Source organism: Arachis stenosperma, chromosome 1, assembly GCF_014773155.1.
Source record: "Arachis stenosperma cultivar V10309 chromosome 1, arast.V10309.gnm1.PFL2, whole genome shotgun sequence".
Classification (NCBI taxonomy): domain Eukaryota; kingdom Viridiplantae; phylum Streptophyta; class Magnoliopsida; order Fabales; family Fabaceae; genus Arachis; species Arachis stenosperma.
In genome coordinates this window covers 128,810,664-128,825,462 of record NC_080377.1, presented here as the reverse complement: position 1 = coordinate 128,825,462, position 14,799 = coordinate 128,810,664, and the positions used below count along the sequence as shown (strand labels likewise).

Here is a 14,799-nt window from a genome sequence, read left to right as displayed (position 1 = left end):
CGTATAAAAATGGAGAAAATAATTAATTTGGGCTATTTCTTTATTCCCTCTATTACTGTTTGAGATGCTGTCGGTAGGACCTAGCTAAAAATACATACAATACGGCCTCTATAGTCCACCTATAGAATTGGCAACATATTCCGCTACTTCAGGTGAAGTTAACACAGGAACAAAAATGAGAGAACGAAAAATGGTTAGTAGTAGGTAAATCTTCTATTATTTTATTTACTTTCGTTTTTTTTTTTAAATGAAAGTCAAATATATATTCGTCGATACATTTAATTAGCATTTTACATTCATTGTAGATACTAGATTAAACTTAAACTAAGCTTAAATTATTGTTGAATTACCTATCCGGACCGTCAAATAGTGTTTTCTGCTATGCTTGTTTGCTAAATATGTCACGTCAAAAATAATTGTTACTAAATACGTAACCGACATTCGCAAGTAACTGTTATTGTACGGTTCGCATCATGATCAACTGTACTTGTATGCTTTGAGTTAGCAAACTGTTAATATCTCCGGAAAGTGACTCAGAGCTCTAGATCAAGGATCTCGCAAGAATGCAACCTTACTTCTGTTAAAGAATGAAAAGCAACTGAGAATTGATAATTCACATGAAAAGTGTTGTATATCTTCTGTTTAAGACAACTTATAGCAACGCCCATAGATTAACCCAGTAGGAGTAAATTATTGTAAATAGAAGATTACAGCACATGGCGCCTCTTTCCTCATGGGGGGAGACAACAGACAAAATAATCTCACAAGGGAAGAAACAATATCGTATCAAACAACACACCGATATAGAGCCAAACAACACACCGATATAGAGCCATCACCACCACCACTCAAGCTAGGGAGTAGGGAGGGACACGTGAGAGTGAGAGTGAGAGTGAGAGAGAGAGAGAGAGTAAATGTGATTAGCACATACTCTCCGTCTCCGGTCTCCATAAGCTAGCTACATATCAAGATTAGCACATCCATGCGAGAAATCGAAGCAACCTTAACCGACCAAAAGTAGTTACCAGGAAGGCTAGAGTAAAATTAAGGTTAGCACTTACTAATCACCACTGATTGATACAAATTATCAAAGGAAAATCACAGAAAAAAACAATATGGCCAAAGTTCAATAAATTCGAATGGGACATGCAAATCCAACAGAATAGAGAGAACAGGAAGCTTAAGTAGAGAGTGAAACAAGCAAACCACTATTATTCTTGTTCGTGTAAAAAACGAAGGTTTGGTTTGAAAAGGAAAGAGAAACCACCACCAAAAAATCATGTCATTCTCTATAATTGTGGTTGTTGGGGTTGGGGGGGCAGGTTCCACCAAACTTGAAAGCTAGTGATTTGACAGGAAAACCAACATACACAGTGATTCTAAAATAATTGAGCGTTGAACATGCGGAGAAAGGGGCCTAAACCTAGAGAAGATTAGAAGACGAAGAAGTACTCAAAGATTTACAGTAAAATTTATTCACTATCAGTGCATTTCAGGACATAAGATTAGAAAGTTAAAACCGAGGTCTTGTAAATTTCATTCTTATCACAATACTAACGGGAACATAGAGATAGATATGTCTTTCCTGTCCTTTCCTATCCTATATCTCAAAAAAAACAAACAACAACGACAAACAATATCATATATCAAATTCAAAACGCTTTCTATCTGAATGATTGCCAGCAGTCTCAAACTCCAAACAGAGAATCCAATCCAAATGCAGTAAAAGCAGAAACTTAACTTATTTTCTTCCGTTCCAAACATTATCTAAACTGAATGACTTCAAACATGATAACAATCATTAACTTATGCTAATCAATATTGAGCTTGGGGGAACATCCACATCGCTTAATTCATTCTCTAGTCATAAACACTGAATCAGCAATATGAGGAGGGACATGCAAATGTCGATCTCAGTCCCCCAATACACATTATCTAATAATAAATATAAAAAAAGGTAACAACGATTAAGGTATCAAGCAGTAACATATTCATCACAGTAATAACAATAATAATAATGATAATTACCTAACAACGGTAAAATACACCACATACCCAAAAACGATTAAAAAAGAAAAAACCTGCCTCAACCGACGCTGAATCCAACAAATCTCACCCAAAAATGAAGATCCATCCACCGATCTGAAACCGAATGGAATGGAATCAACTCTGGTTGTCGCTCTTCCTTCCATTGCCACTTTCCCCTTCTCTCTCTTCCAGCAATCTCCCAGCCTCCTCATCAGCTTGCTGTGCCTTCTTCTGCGCCTCGGAAGCCTTCAAAGCCTGCAACTTAGAGTGGTTATAGTAGGCAACCCCCAAGAACGCCAACCCATAGCCAATCAGATTCACAGGCGTGACGGTATCCTTAATCACCGACCACGAAAACGCAATCAGGAGCCAGTCCTTCACCACTCCAGCAACGTTCATGGTCAAAGCCGAAGTCTTTCCAACGAGCAAGAACACGGCGAGGTTCAAAGCAAAAGCGCAGAAGGAGTTAGTACCAAAGATGACGAAATCCAGATGGAAACTGGAGTTATCCCTGAGAGAAGGGTACTCCATGATCAACCACGGAACCGACAAGAACACGAGGCAGCAGGGCGCAATGTAGTAGAGCGAGGTGATAGGATTAAGCGAGATCCCCTTTGAATTGAGCAGAATCTGGATGAGAACAAGGCGCGTGGCCTCAAACGCAACAGCCATAAGCTGGAGGGAAACCCCCCAGGTGTCGAATTTGGCCTCGCCGTAAGCGGCGATGGCGACACCAAATGAAATGGAGAGCATGTTGGCCATGGTCTCGTTCTTGAAACCCTCCTTCTTGAAGAGAACACCGATGGAGTAGACGGCGACGGGCATGAGAGCCTTCAACATCTGGATGAAGGAGACGGAGAGATAGATGTAGGCGGAGTTGGAGAACCAAAGAGAAAGAGAGTAGAGGGCGCCGATGGGGACGACGGAGCGGAGGTAGAGATCGCGGGACATTGAAACAGGCTCAACGAGCTTGAGAACGCGAACGAGGACGTAAGCGAGGGAAGAACAGAAGGCCATGTGGATCATGGTGAGTGATATCGGGTAGGGCCAGTTGTACATCTTGCGATCTAAGATGTACTTGTTGTACACGATGACCGTGAAGCTCAGGAAGATCCATATCGCGACGTAGGTGTATGATAGGATGATCTTCTTCACGACGCCGTCCGAGACCGCCATTGTTGATGGATTGATTGATGGATCTGTGGTTGTAATTGGCTTCGTAACCCTAACCCTGAGATTTGGGGGTTTTTGAAGAGTGAAGAGGGGTGGTGGCGTATAAGAGAGAAAGAGTGAGATCTCAGATCTGGCCGAATTTCAGGGGATTGCCATTCAATGCAATTTTTTCAAGTACAGTACAACAATGGGGGAGAAAGAAAATACTAGTTTACTAGTTTCTACTCAAATAGGCCAGGGAACCAAATAATATTCTCACCCTCACCCAACTATTTTAAATTCTCCTTCCGCTTCACTTCCAGTGGGGAAAAAGAAAATTAAATAAGGGAGCCGGAGAGTTTAATTTTGAATCAAATCTATTTTTTATTCTTTTTAATAATCAGAAATTCAGTTTTTCTTTTGTTGTCTTTTTAAATTTTTTGTGATATCTTTTAATCCGACCAATTAAAAATCTAAATTTTATTTAAGAATTTATAGCTTATGATTGTGTACTCAATTTCATAATATGCTGTGAGATTTGACATGATACTTTGGGCTATTTAACGTTAATGGGCTTTGCCTGTTGGTGCTGTCCAATGTGACGTTTGGTAATTGGTAATTGTTAATGGTAGTGTCAAATGTCAATACTCATTAGTCATTAGTCATTACTCATTAACCATTTCTGGGGGGATTGCTGGCGGGAATTCTAACTATGCAAAACGGGGGAGTTTTTTGCAATATTTTATTTATTTTAATTTTAAAATTTAATTTTCTATAACTATGGTAAAATGGCAATTAAGGTAGTTGTTTAATTATTTGGAGAGTTGAAAATTGGGGATGAATTGGTATTTGGCGGGGTGGCGCGTTTCGCTCCCACTGAATAATTTATGCGCTACATGCCTAAACTATAATGTATATCTACTAATAGTATTATTAAGAAGGCATCGAAGTTTGGCATTCCATTTGGGCCTATGATATTAAGTCATGATAATTATAGTATATTAGTATTATAAATTACGAATTGAGATTAGGGTATAATAGTCCAAGTTAGGGGAAGGGCGTGCGTGAGGAAGGTGTGGAAAAAAAAGAAAGAGAGCAAGTAGTGCGTGAATGAGTCTTTTCTTTTGGAAGAGAAGGAGAAGTAGACAAGAAACAACTGGCAATGGCAGGTCACGTGGCAGGCTTAGGCTTCAAAGATTTGGGGGAAAGCGATGATGCATTTACTTGCAAGTTTGGCGTGTATTGACCGAAATTTTTCCACATGGGAATGGCTGACTTTGAGTGAACCCACAGCACTTGTCCACTATAGTAACACCAAGCCAACCATGGATTCTGTATTAACCGTATATAAAATTAAATTAAATTAAAAAATACTCATCCCTTTGCTTCAATATGCAATTAGTGTTTACCATACACATTCTCTCTGAACCGAACCCCAAGGTGTTAAGCATTTTACTATTTTAGTTGCATAAACTCTAGGTGAAATTTCGAATGGGATGGAATAAATATTTGTGCAATGAAATCCTTGGACAAATCAGAAATGGACTGAAAAGTTGTTATCTCCGAAAGAAAACAATCAAAGGGCCCAACTCTTGTAAAAACGGAAAAGTCACAACAAAATTGTAAGGTTTAGGTACACTAATGGACCGTGACCAATATCTTCTTATTTTTTGGGTAGGAAATTACCAATATTGTTTCTTTTCCGGATTAGATTTTAAGGTCAAAATTCGTTCAGATTTCACATTCAAGCTTCGACCACTAATTCAAACATGTAATCCTTTAACCTTTTATGATATATTTCTAATTCACAACACTGTAGCAAAAAGTTTACTAAAATGTTAGTATGATACTTTTTTAATTTGCATAAATGTTTATATCATGACACTACAAGATGATGTTCACAAATAATATACTGGGAGAGTCAGACCCCAACAATCCAACATCGTAAGCGTTTTTTTAGACGTGTTTCTAAGCGTTTATTAACATGAAGAGCTGCAAAACGTGATAACAATCATAAAACTAATTAAATGAACAAAAAATCACTTTGGGCCTTGATAGGTGGGCTTCTATTGGCCTCTTTATAAATGAACTACGTATATAAGTTATAGTTACAACTGTTCCTTCGGGGACATCCGATAAAATCTATCAAACTCGGTCACCTCTCAATCACTCCAAGGTAGCTATGCCTCCATGTACAAAAAATGGCCCATTAAGATATGTTGGGCCGGTTGAATAGAATCTTTAATCAAAATCTATCAATCTATTTCATGTGATCACACCAAATTACGCTATTACTAGGATCTATATCCGTACGGGACTATTTAATTTTATTTTATTACAGAGTAAACTTTATTTTATTAGACATATGTTAAATATTTAATATTATTGAAAAATAAAAAATATGAATTTCATTAAAATTTATTATGATATCTTAATAGTAATTTTATGATTTAATAAAAAATGTAGTAAAAAAAATTATGTCAAATCAAAAAGAGAATTCAAACCTAGGGGATGGTAGCTGGTATTGGTAGGAAGAAAGACTTCATACTAGCGTATAATTTTATGCCTGCGAGGGGCTAGTGGCTACAATATAGCTCAGGAATTATGCAATGATAAGTTGATAGCTCCAAATGATGACCATTCACAGAAACGAAAGAATAATAATATGCAATGCATGGACCATATTCATGGGCTTGGCCGCTTCCCGCTTGGGCACATAATAACAACAAAATGCAACTCTCAAAATTTTCGCTTGTTTTTCAAACATGCCTTGCTTCTACTTCATACGGGTAGCCACTAACAGAATATATACTTCATAGGGGTACGCACCAATTAACAGAGCCATGCCATGTGAACTGTTTTCTTTTTTATTGTTAGAAATAAGAGAGTAATTTGAAATAGTGTATTATTCATGTTGATGAAAAGTACAATATACAAGGGATATTTATAGGTGTTAGATGAATTAAAGTAATAAAAACATAGAATCCTACAATTAATATACAGATATGTTATATAAATATAAACGATACTAATTGATCTAAATTGATTCTAATGATTCTCTAACATCTCCCCTCAAACTCAAGTGGGAGCTAAGGATACCAGCTTGAGTTTGGATAACAAAGTTCGGAAACGAGTCGGATGATGAGCTTTCGTGAAGATATCAGCAGCCTAATCCAGTGTTCCAACAGCAATGAGACGAACAGCATCAATAAGGATATGTTGCCGAACAAAGTGACAATCAATCTCAATGTGTTTGGTGTGTTCATGAAATACATCATTATGGGCAATCTGAATAGCAATGCGGTTATCATAAAAAACATCAGTAGGGGACAACTGAGGAGCACACAGGTCTTCGAGAAGCCAACGAACCGAGATAACCTCAGCAGTGGTGTCAACGAGGGCACGGTACTCACCTTCTGTGCTTGAGCGAGCAGTGAACGTTTGCCTCTTCGCACCCCAAGAAATGAGAGCGTCGCCAAGAAACAAACAGTAACTAGTAGTAGAACGACGATCAGTGGGATCACCAGCCCAATCAGCATCGGAGTATGTCTGGAGAGTCAAAGAGGAATGGGCAGAAAAATAAATGCCATGAAACAGAGTGCCTTTGATGTAGCGAAGAATGCGAAGAACTGCCGCATAGTGAGTAGTATGAGGAGCTGACAAGAACTGGCTAAGGACATGAACTGGATAGGCAATGTCTGGTTGAGTGACAGTCAAGTAGACGAGACCTCCAACTAACTCTCGATAGAAAGTCGGATTATCCAAAACAGTACCATCCATAGGGGTAAATCGAACATTAAACTCAAGAAGAGTAGACTCAGTGCGATTATCTGTAATCCCAGCGCGAGTAAGAAGATCTGAAGCATACTTGGCCTGAGAGAGATAGATGTCATCATCTGTGGAGATGACCTCAAGACCAAGAAAATAGCTGAGAGAACCAAGATCTTTCATCTCAAAGGTACGGTGAAGTGAGGCCTTGAGATCAGAGATACCATCAACATCATCTCCAGTAATGATCATGTCATCAACATACAAAAGTAGAAGAACAACTCTACGTTTGCTTTTACGAATAAAAAGGGCATTCTCATGAGGACTAGAAGTAAAACCAAGACTGTATTTGGTAGTGCTGAACTTGTCAAACCATTCACGAGGAGCTTGCTTAAGTCCATAAAGTGCCTTGCGAAGGAGACAAACCTTACTAGAAGGACAAGGATATCCCGGAAGTGGTTTCATATAGACTTTCTTTTTCAAATCCCCATTACAAAATGCATTCTATACATCCATCTGACTGAGAAACCATTTTTTAACCACAGCAATGGCAAGAAGAGCTCTAACAGACGTAAGGCGAGCGATAGGAGCAAAGTCTCTTCATAATCAATACCATACTCTTGCGTACAACCTTGAGTAACCAAGCGTGCCTTATAACGGTCAACAGAGCCATCAGAGCGAGTCTTAATCTTGTATACCCATCTACTACACACAACTTCTTTATCAGAAGGAGGATCAACCAAATCCCAAGTGTGTGCTTTTTCAAGTACCTGTATTTCTTCCTGCATTGCTTGTTGTCAATTTGGATTTGTGGAGGCTTCTCTGAATGACTTAGGTTCATGTTGATGAAGAATAGTAAAAAAGCAATGATAATCAAGAATATGAGGAGGTGGATTTCTTACCCTGTAATAACAAGTACGAGAAGGAGGCATGATGGTAGGAGCAGGAACGTCGTCTGGAATCATCGGGAGATGGAGAAGGCGGAGGAACATGAGGCTATGGAGGGTGACTCGAGATAGAACCTGTAAAATCATCACTAGGAAACATATCAACATTGGGGTTAGTGAAAAAAGGTGACTGAGTAGGAGGAATGGACTCAAAGGAAGAGAACCGAGAAAACATGTGATGCTCCCAAAAGACAACATGACAAGATATACGAATATGGTTAGACAGAGGATCCCAACAACGATAACCCTTGTGTTCAGTGCCATAACCAAGGAAACAACACATACGAACCCGAGGTTCAAGTTTACTATGTTCATAAGGCTGAAAAAGAACAAAACAAACACAACCAAAAACTCGAAGAGAACTATAATCTGAGAAAGTATGATAAAGACGCTCAAAGAGAGTAACATTACCAAGAACAGAAGAAGGGAGTCTATCGATAACATGGACAGCAGTGAGAATAGCTTCACCCCAAGTACGCTTAGGACACGAAGAAGAAAGAAGCATTGTACGAACGGAGTCAAGAATGTGACGGTGTTTGCGTTCAGCTCGGCCATTTTGTTGAGACGTACCAGAGCAAGAAAACTCAAACAAGGTACCCTATTCTGCAAGAAATGTTAAGAGTTTGGAATCACGGTATTCCATAGCATTATCGCGGCGAAAAACCTTAATGACCTTGGAAAATTGAGTTTTAATCATAGTGACAAAGTTAATATAAATCTGAGGTAACTCATGGCGATTGGTCATCAAATAAACCCAAGTAAAACGGGAATAATCATCAATGAAAACGACAAAGTATCGAGCTCCTCCCACAAAAGCAGTGGGAGCGGAACCCCAAACATCAGAATGTATAAGGTCAAAAGGAGAGCAAGCAAGAGAGGAATTATTGTGAAAAGATAAAGCGGGTTGCTTAGCAATTTGACAAGAAATGCAATCAAAAGACTCATGATTAACCTGACACAAAACACCCTGAGACACAAGAGAACGTATCTTTTCCAAGGAGGTGTGGGCAAGACGTTGATGCCATAAGTGAAGAGTAGAAGGAGAAGAGGTAGCACAGAGATTTGGCACAGGAGGAATATGAAGATTCTTGAGTTCAAACAACCTGCCGACCTTACATCTAGTTCCGATGATTTGTCCCGTCCGATGATCCTGTACATGACAACCAGAAATAGAAAAAGTGACATCAAAACTGAGATCAACAAGTTGACAAACAGAAATGAGGTTAAAGTTCAACTTGGGAATATAATAAGTATTAGGGAGATTAAGAGTTGACTGGGAAATAGAACCCTTGTGTGTTGCATGCAAGAGGGAACCATTAACAGTATTGACAGAAGGTGCATTGGCAGTAGTAGACAAAGACGTGAAGAGATGACGCAAATGTGACATGTGATTAAAGCAATCGAAATCAAAGTACCATGTAGAATTACCTGGAGGAGTCGAAAAAGCACCAGGAGTATTACCAGAATGGGAGAGAAGATACTTAAAGAGAGACGTAATATCAGAGAGAGAGACAGGAGACGAGTTGAGAGGAGCAAAGGTGGTAGATTTAGTAGTAGCAGCAACAGGAGAAGCAGACACGTTCTTGGAGAAGTTGGAATGACAAGCATGCTTGAGATGATGAGGACGTGGTGGGCGAGAAGGACAGGCAGTGATCAAATGTCCCGAGAGCTTGCAATAATGACAATTCTTGTGGCATGTGCGACATTTAACAGAAGGACAATCAGAGAAGAGGTGCCCAGAGCGGTTACAGTTTCGACAGAATTTATCCTTTCTGTTAGTGGCAGCAAAAACATCTGACTTTTTCATAATAGTAGACACAAAGATCAAAAAGAAGAGAGAAAATGACAGTTTTGGAGCAAAAAACAAGAAAACAGACGGCAAAATCGAAAAAAGCTGACCAAAAAACTTTAGAGAGGGCCCCATTGTCTGACACGTCAATTGCCACGTCAGCAGCCACGTCAACAGGAATGTGACACGTGGCGACGTCTAAGTGGAGAAGAGAAGCCTCGTCAGCGCTAAGTCAGCGAAGGTGGTGCACGGGTCGTGAAGCGGTCTGGGTCGGGTCGGGTACGAGCGCGGGTTGCTGGAGGCGCTGATTCCGCGACAAGTGGCGTTCGTTGGACCGGTGGATCGTTGCTGAAGATCTAACGGTGCTAGGTGGGCGCTGATGCTGGGGGCGTGGCTTGCAACACGTGGGTCAATCTTGGGCGTTGATGCGGAGATCGAACGGTCCTGAAAGCGTCTGGAAGAAGGAAAAGAAGCAAAATGGACGGCGACCATCAGCCGGCACGTGGCGGCGCATGCAGTGGTTGCCGGCGAAGAGGTTGGTCTCGTTGAACTCACAACGACGAGACGAAGATGGCGGTAGGGATGATGATGAACACGAACCAAAACGTCAAGAAAGGATCGAAAAATGAGGTCAAATAACACTGCCGGAAGAGAAAAAAATAAGGGGCTATGAACAAATTTTTCATTGAAAAAAAAAACTATGCTCTTGATACCATGTTAGAAACAAGAGAGTAATCTGAAATAGTGTATTATTCAGGTTGATGAAAAGTACAATATAAATGGGTATTTATAGGTATTCGATGAATCAAAATAATAAAGACATAGAATCCTACAATTAATATATAGATATGCTATATAAATATAAACAATACTAATTGATCTAAATTAATTCTAATGATTCTCTAACATTTATTTTTATTGTTATTTTCTACGTCTTCAATACTATTAGTAATGGATATTTTTTACTATTAAAAAAATATATATTTCTCCAAAAAGATATCTGAATTTTAAATCCTGAAATACGTTTTATATAGGGCAATGTACCTATATAAAATAAAAGGAAGAAAAATTTACTCAAATGCAACGATACAAATTTAGTTACTTGTATATCCTGAAATATATTTATATAAACCGTGGAACCCTCCCACGTTTTAGAAAATATATACAAACCGTGGTAAGCTGTCACGGTTTATGAAAGAATCATCAAATAAAAAAATCGTGTGACTCTACTACGGATTATGGAAGCCACAACGGGGGCATAAACCGTGCTACCCACCCATGGTTTATAAAGAAGGATGTTTGGACATAAATCGTGGTACCCTCCCACGGTTTATGGGCACCTATATATATACACTTAATTCGCGGAACCTATGGGAGATGTCATTGTTGGGGGTTTTAGGGTATTTGAGGTGTGTTTGGGAAATCGTTGAAAGGAAAGAAGCACGTTTAGACTCTTTGAAAGTTTCAACTTTTGCTTTGGCAAATTTTTTTCATAAACACAAAAGTGATTTTGCTACCAAAATCACATTTACACGAAGTAACTATTTTTAGGTTCTGCGTTTTCTTAATGGACTTTTAGTCCTGAATACTAACAATTTATTTACCTTTTACCAACTTTATGCTTTATGTATATTATTGTATTATTTATAGAATTCTTGTTATTTCTATTTATATGAGCTCTATTTTTCTATTATTTATTATTTTTATTTTTTTCAACTGTTTGTTTTGACAATATACACTTTTATAATTGTGATTTTTGCGTATTATATTTGTTATTATCTTTTTATAATATGATTTATTGATTCTATTAGGCAAAGTAAATCAAACAAAAAATTAACTATAAATAATAATAATAATAGTAAAAAATTATAGCATACTAAAAAAGAGTACTAAAAATATTAAAAATATACTATATAAAAAAGATCATCAAGAACTTTCAGACAAAGTTAATATTTAGTTTTTTTTATTATTTTTAGTACTCTCTTTTATAATTGTAATTCTCGTATACTATGTTTTAGTGTAATTTTTTATAATATAGATTATGATTCCATTAAAAAAGATAAACTAAATAAAAATATTAATCATAGATAATAATAAAATTATAAATATTAGATTCTAAATTAATATTAAGAATAAGATTATTGAGAGTATTAGAATAAGAGTACGATGTAAAAAAATACTAAAGGAACATTCTCACGTTAATACTTAAAAATATAACATATTTGATTAAAAATTCTTATATATATATATATATATATATATATATATATATATATATATTTAAAAATATATTTTTTCTATTTTATACCGACCAAGAGGTTAGTTATACTATTTTAGTAGTATCAATATTTTTGTATTGAATGCTTGATATGTGTCAAAGTTTTGCATGTTATATATCTTCCTCAATTATAATATGTTTAATTTTAAAAATATAAGATTATATGTTTGTTGGCGTTATCTTTAAGAATGGAAAATGAAAGTAAATAAAAGAAGGACCTATTAGTATTTTTATTATACTGAATTGTTTGTCTATATGTGTTATTATTATTATTATTATTAGAGAAAATATAAAATAAAAATGAGAAATAAAAAATGTGAAATTTCAATTACTGATAAAGAATATAAATGCTCAAGTTATATGTTTATATTATTTTTTTAAATTTTATTTATTTATATTAATATTATAAGTATAATAAGTAGTACATGTTATATGTGAACTACTCTTTTTTATAAACGGTGGGGTGGGTATTACAGTTTAGATGTGCATGTCTCTTTTTCATACACCGTGGAAGAATACCACGATTTATGTTCATTATTCTCTCTTCATAAACCGTAAATACTAAAACGTGGGAGAATCCCACAATTTATATAGATATATTTTAGGACATACAAGTAACCAAATCTGTATTATTATAATTGAGTAAACATTTTTCTAGTTTATTTCATTTACATTTTTTTAGTTTATTTCATTTAAGTAATTTGTCTTTATATATATATATATATATTAATCTCAACTATATATTTTTTTATAATTGAAATTAATAACTAAAATTAATAAAATATCATAACTCCTAAAATACTTCAAAATTAAAACACTTTCTATGCTCCAGACATCCTACTATTTTAATATCTATCAATTTTATCTATAGATATAAATATAAATACAACTTTATTTTTTCTCCAATTGTATTCATATAAATCCTACTATTTTTTCTCTAACTAATTACAATTTTTTTAGAAGGAGGTTTATTCTTGCATTCAGATGTTATACTATAAAAAAAGGTAAAATCATAAATTATTACTTTTAACTTACTAATACAAACAATTAGTTAATTTATATAAGTAATTCTGAGTAAATATAAATTTTTCAAATAACTTAATAAAAATAAATTTAATATTAATTTTTAAGTTTTTTATTAAATAATTTTTATATATAAATTAATTTATATTAATTTTACACGGATCTAAATCTAGTTGTATAATTTCAGATCTTTTGTCGCCTAAATTTCTTTACTATATGTCCGAAAGAAGTCCAAATTATTAAAGACTAAAATTTCATACCAATGCCTGCTTATATATTTTCTGAAATTGACATTTTCTTTAGATTTATTCTGACTTAACATGCTATTTATATTAACCAAGTGATGTACTGTTAGGATTGATGTTTATTTTTCACTAATAATCGATTTTTTTTCGACGCTTTCTTTTTTAAAATGTTAAATTTTTAAAATTATAACACTTTAATTTTGGTTTGTAAATTACATATTATGACATAAATATTATAATGATGATATTAAAGTTGTTAGTGTACAAATTGTGAGAAATGTATTAACATACTTAATAACTTTTTAACTGGTTACGTGATATCCTTGAGCTTTCTTCTCATTGTTTCCACTCAACTTTTTAACTGGTTGCGTGATATCCTTGAGCTTTCTTCTCATTGTTTCCACTCAATGAAGGTTTTATTGTATCTCCACAGTATGAATAATTTATAGTATATTTTAATGGCTATATTGAACGAAACAATAAAATTTTGCTTCCATATGGAAGAATACCAGAACCGCTTCCTATTTTATAATCTAGTGAATTATACACCATGTGAATTGTTGATCTATCCTATAATAATTAACAATCAAGTATCACTGCAAATGAACAATGCAAAATCCGGATACTTATCGTTAACTAAGCTGAAATATCAATTTAATATTAAGTAGTACATTGTTTATTTTAGTACTTTATCATTGTGAAATAATTTCCCTTGCTGGTTAGGTTAAATTCGATTAATCAAAATTCTAATAGATAAAATAATTCTTTGTCGAGAAAAAAATGGATTAATAATTTTCTTTTCTTTTTTGTAAGTTGTTCGTTTGTGATCAACGTAAGTCCAAAGTGGTACACCTGGTTGGCTTAAGTTCTGGTGCCTGCAGAAGTTTTTTTTTTTTTGGTTAAATCCTAGGTACACAACCATAGTTGTCAGAACCGAACCGGTGATCGAACCGGTCAAGTCACTGGGCCACTGGGTTACTGGTTCAACCGGTGGATCACTGGTTGAACCGATTGACCCGGTCCTATGTAAATAAAAAATAAAATATAGTAAAAAATTTAAAATTAAAATTTAAAATACATATTTTTACTAACATTTTAAAAATATCTAGCTATTCTAAAACAATATGAAACAGGAACAATAAGTATTTTGTTAATTTTATTCTATCATAAATATTTTTATTTTTTTATATTAAAATAACTATTATTTTTGAATTTTAATAATTTATTAATTAATTTATATCTATTATACTATTATATACTACAAGAATTTATTGAAAAATAATATTAATAGATATTATATAATTATAAAAAAAATAAATGAGTTTATAATTATTGTTAAATAAAAATATAATTAATTTAAGAATGAATGAGTTTATAACTAAAATTAAAACAAATTAAATAGAAGTAAATTATTTGCTGAAAGATATTTATATATATATTAATTTGCAAACATATTGATAACAAGCTCAACAGCCTCGTGGTTGTGAGTATCATATTTTTCCTTGAGGAGGGGGGTTCGAACCCCAGCTTTAACATTTTGGAAAAATATTGAAACTGAAGCGGTTCGGT

General features: G+C 35.0%; 2 protein-coding genes across 2 annotated transcripts; both read right to left on the bottom strand.

The window, feature by feature from the left end:
* Window positions 1-575: 575 nt before the first annotated feature.
* LOC130973225 (probable sugar phosphate/phosphate translocator At5g25400) lies at window positions 576-3,512 on the bottom strand. Its single transcript, XM_057897664.1, has one exon. The coding sequence runs from the start codon at window positions 3,202-3,204 to the stop codon at window positions 2,164-2,166; it is 1,041 nt and encodes a 346-aa protein (XP_057753647.1). The 5' UTR covers window positions 3,205-3,512; the 3' UTR covers window positions 576-2,163.
* Window positions 3,513-6,348: 2,836 nt separating this feature from the next.
* On the bottom strand, window positions 6,349-7,413 carry LOC130934653 (uncharacterized mitochondrial protein AtMg00810-like). Its single transcript, XM_057864204.1, has one exon. The coding sequence runs from the start codon at window positions 7,411-7,413 to the stop codon at window positions 6,349-6,351; it is 1,065 nt and encodes a 354-aa protein (XP_057720187.1).
* Between the last annotated feature and the right edge of the window lie 7,386 nt (window positions 7,414-14,799).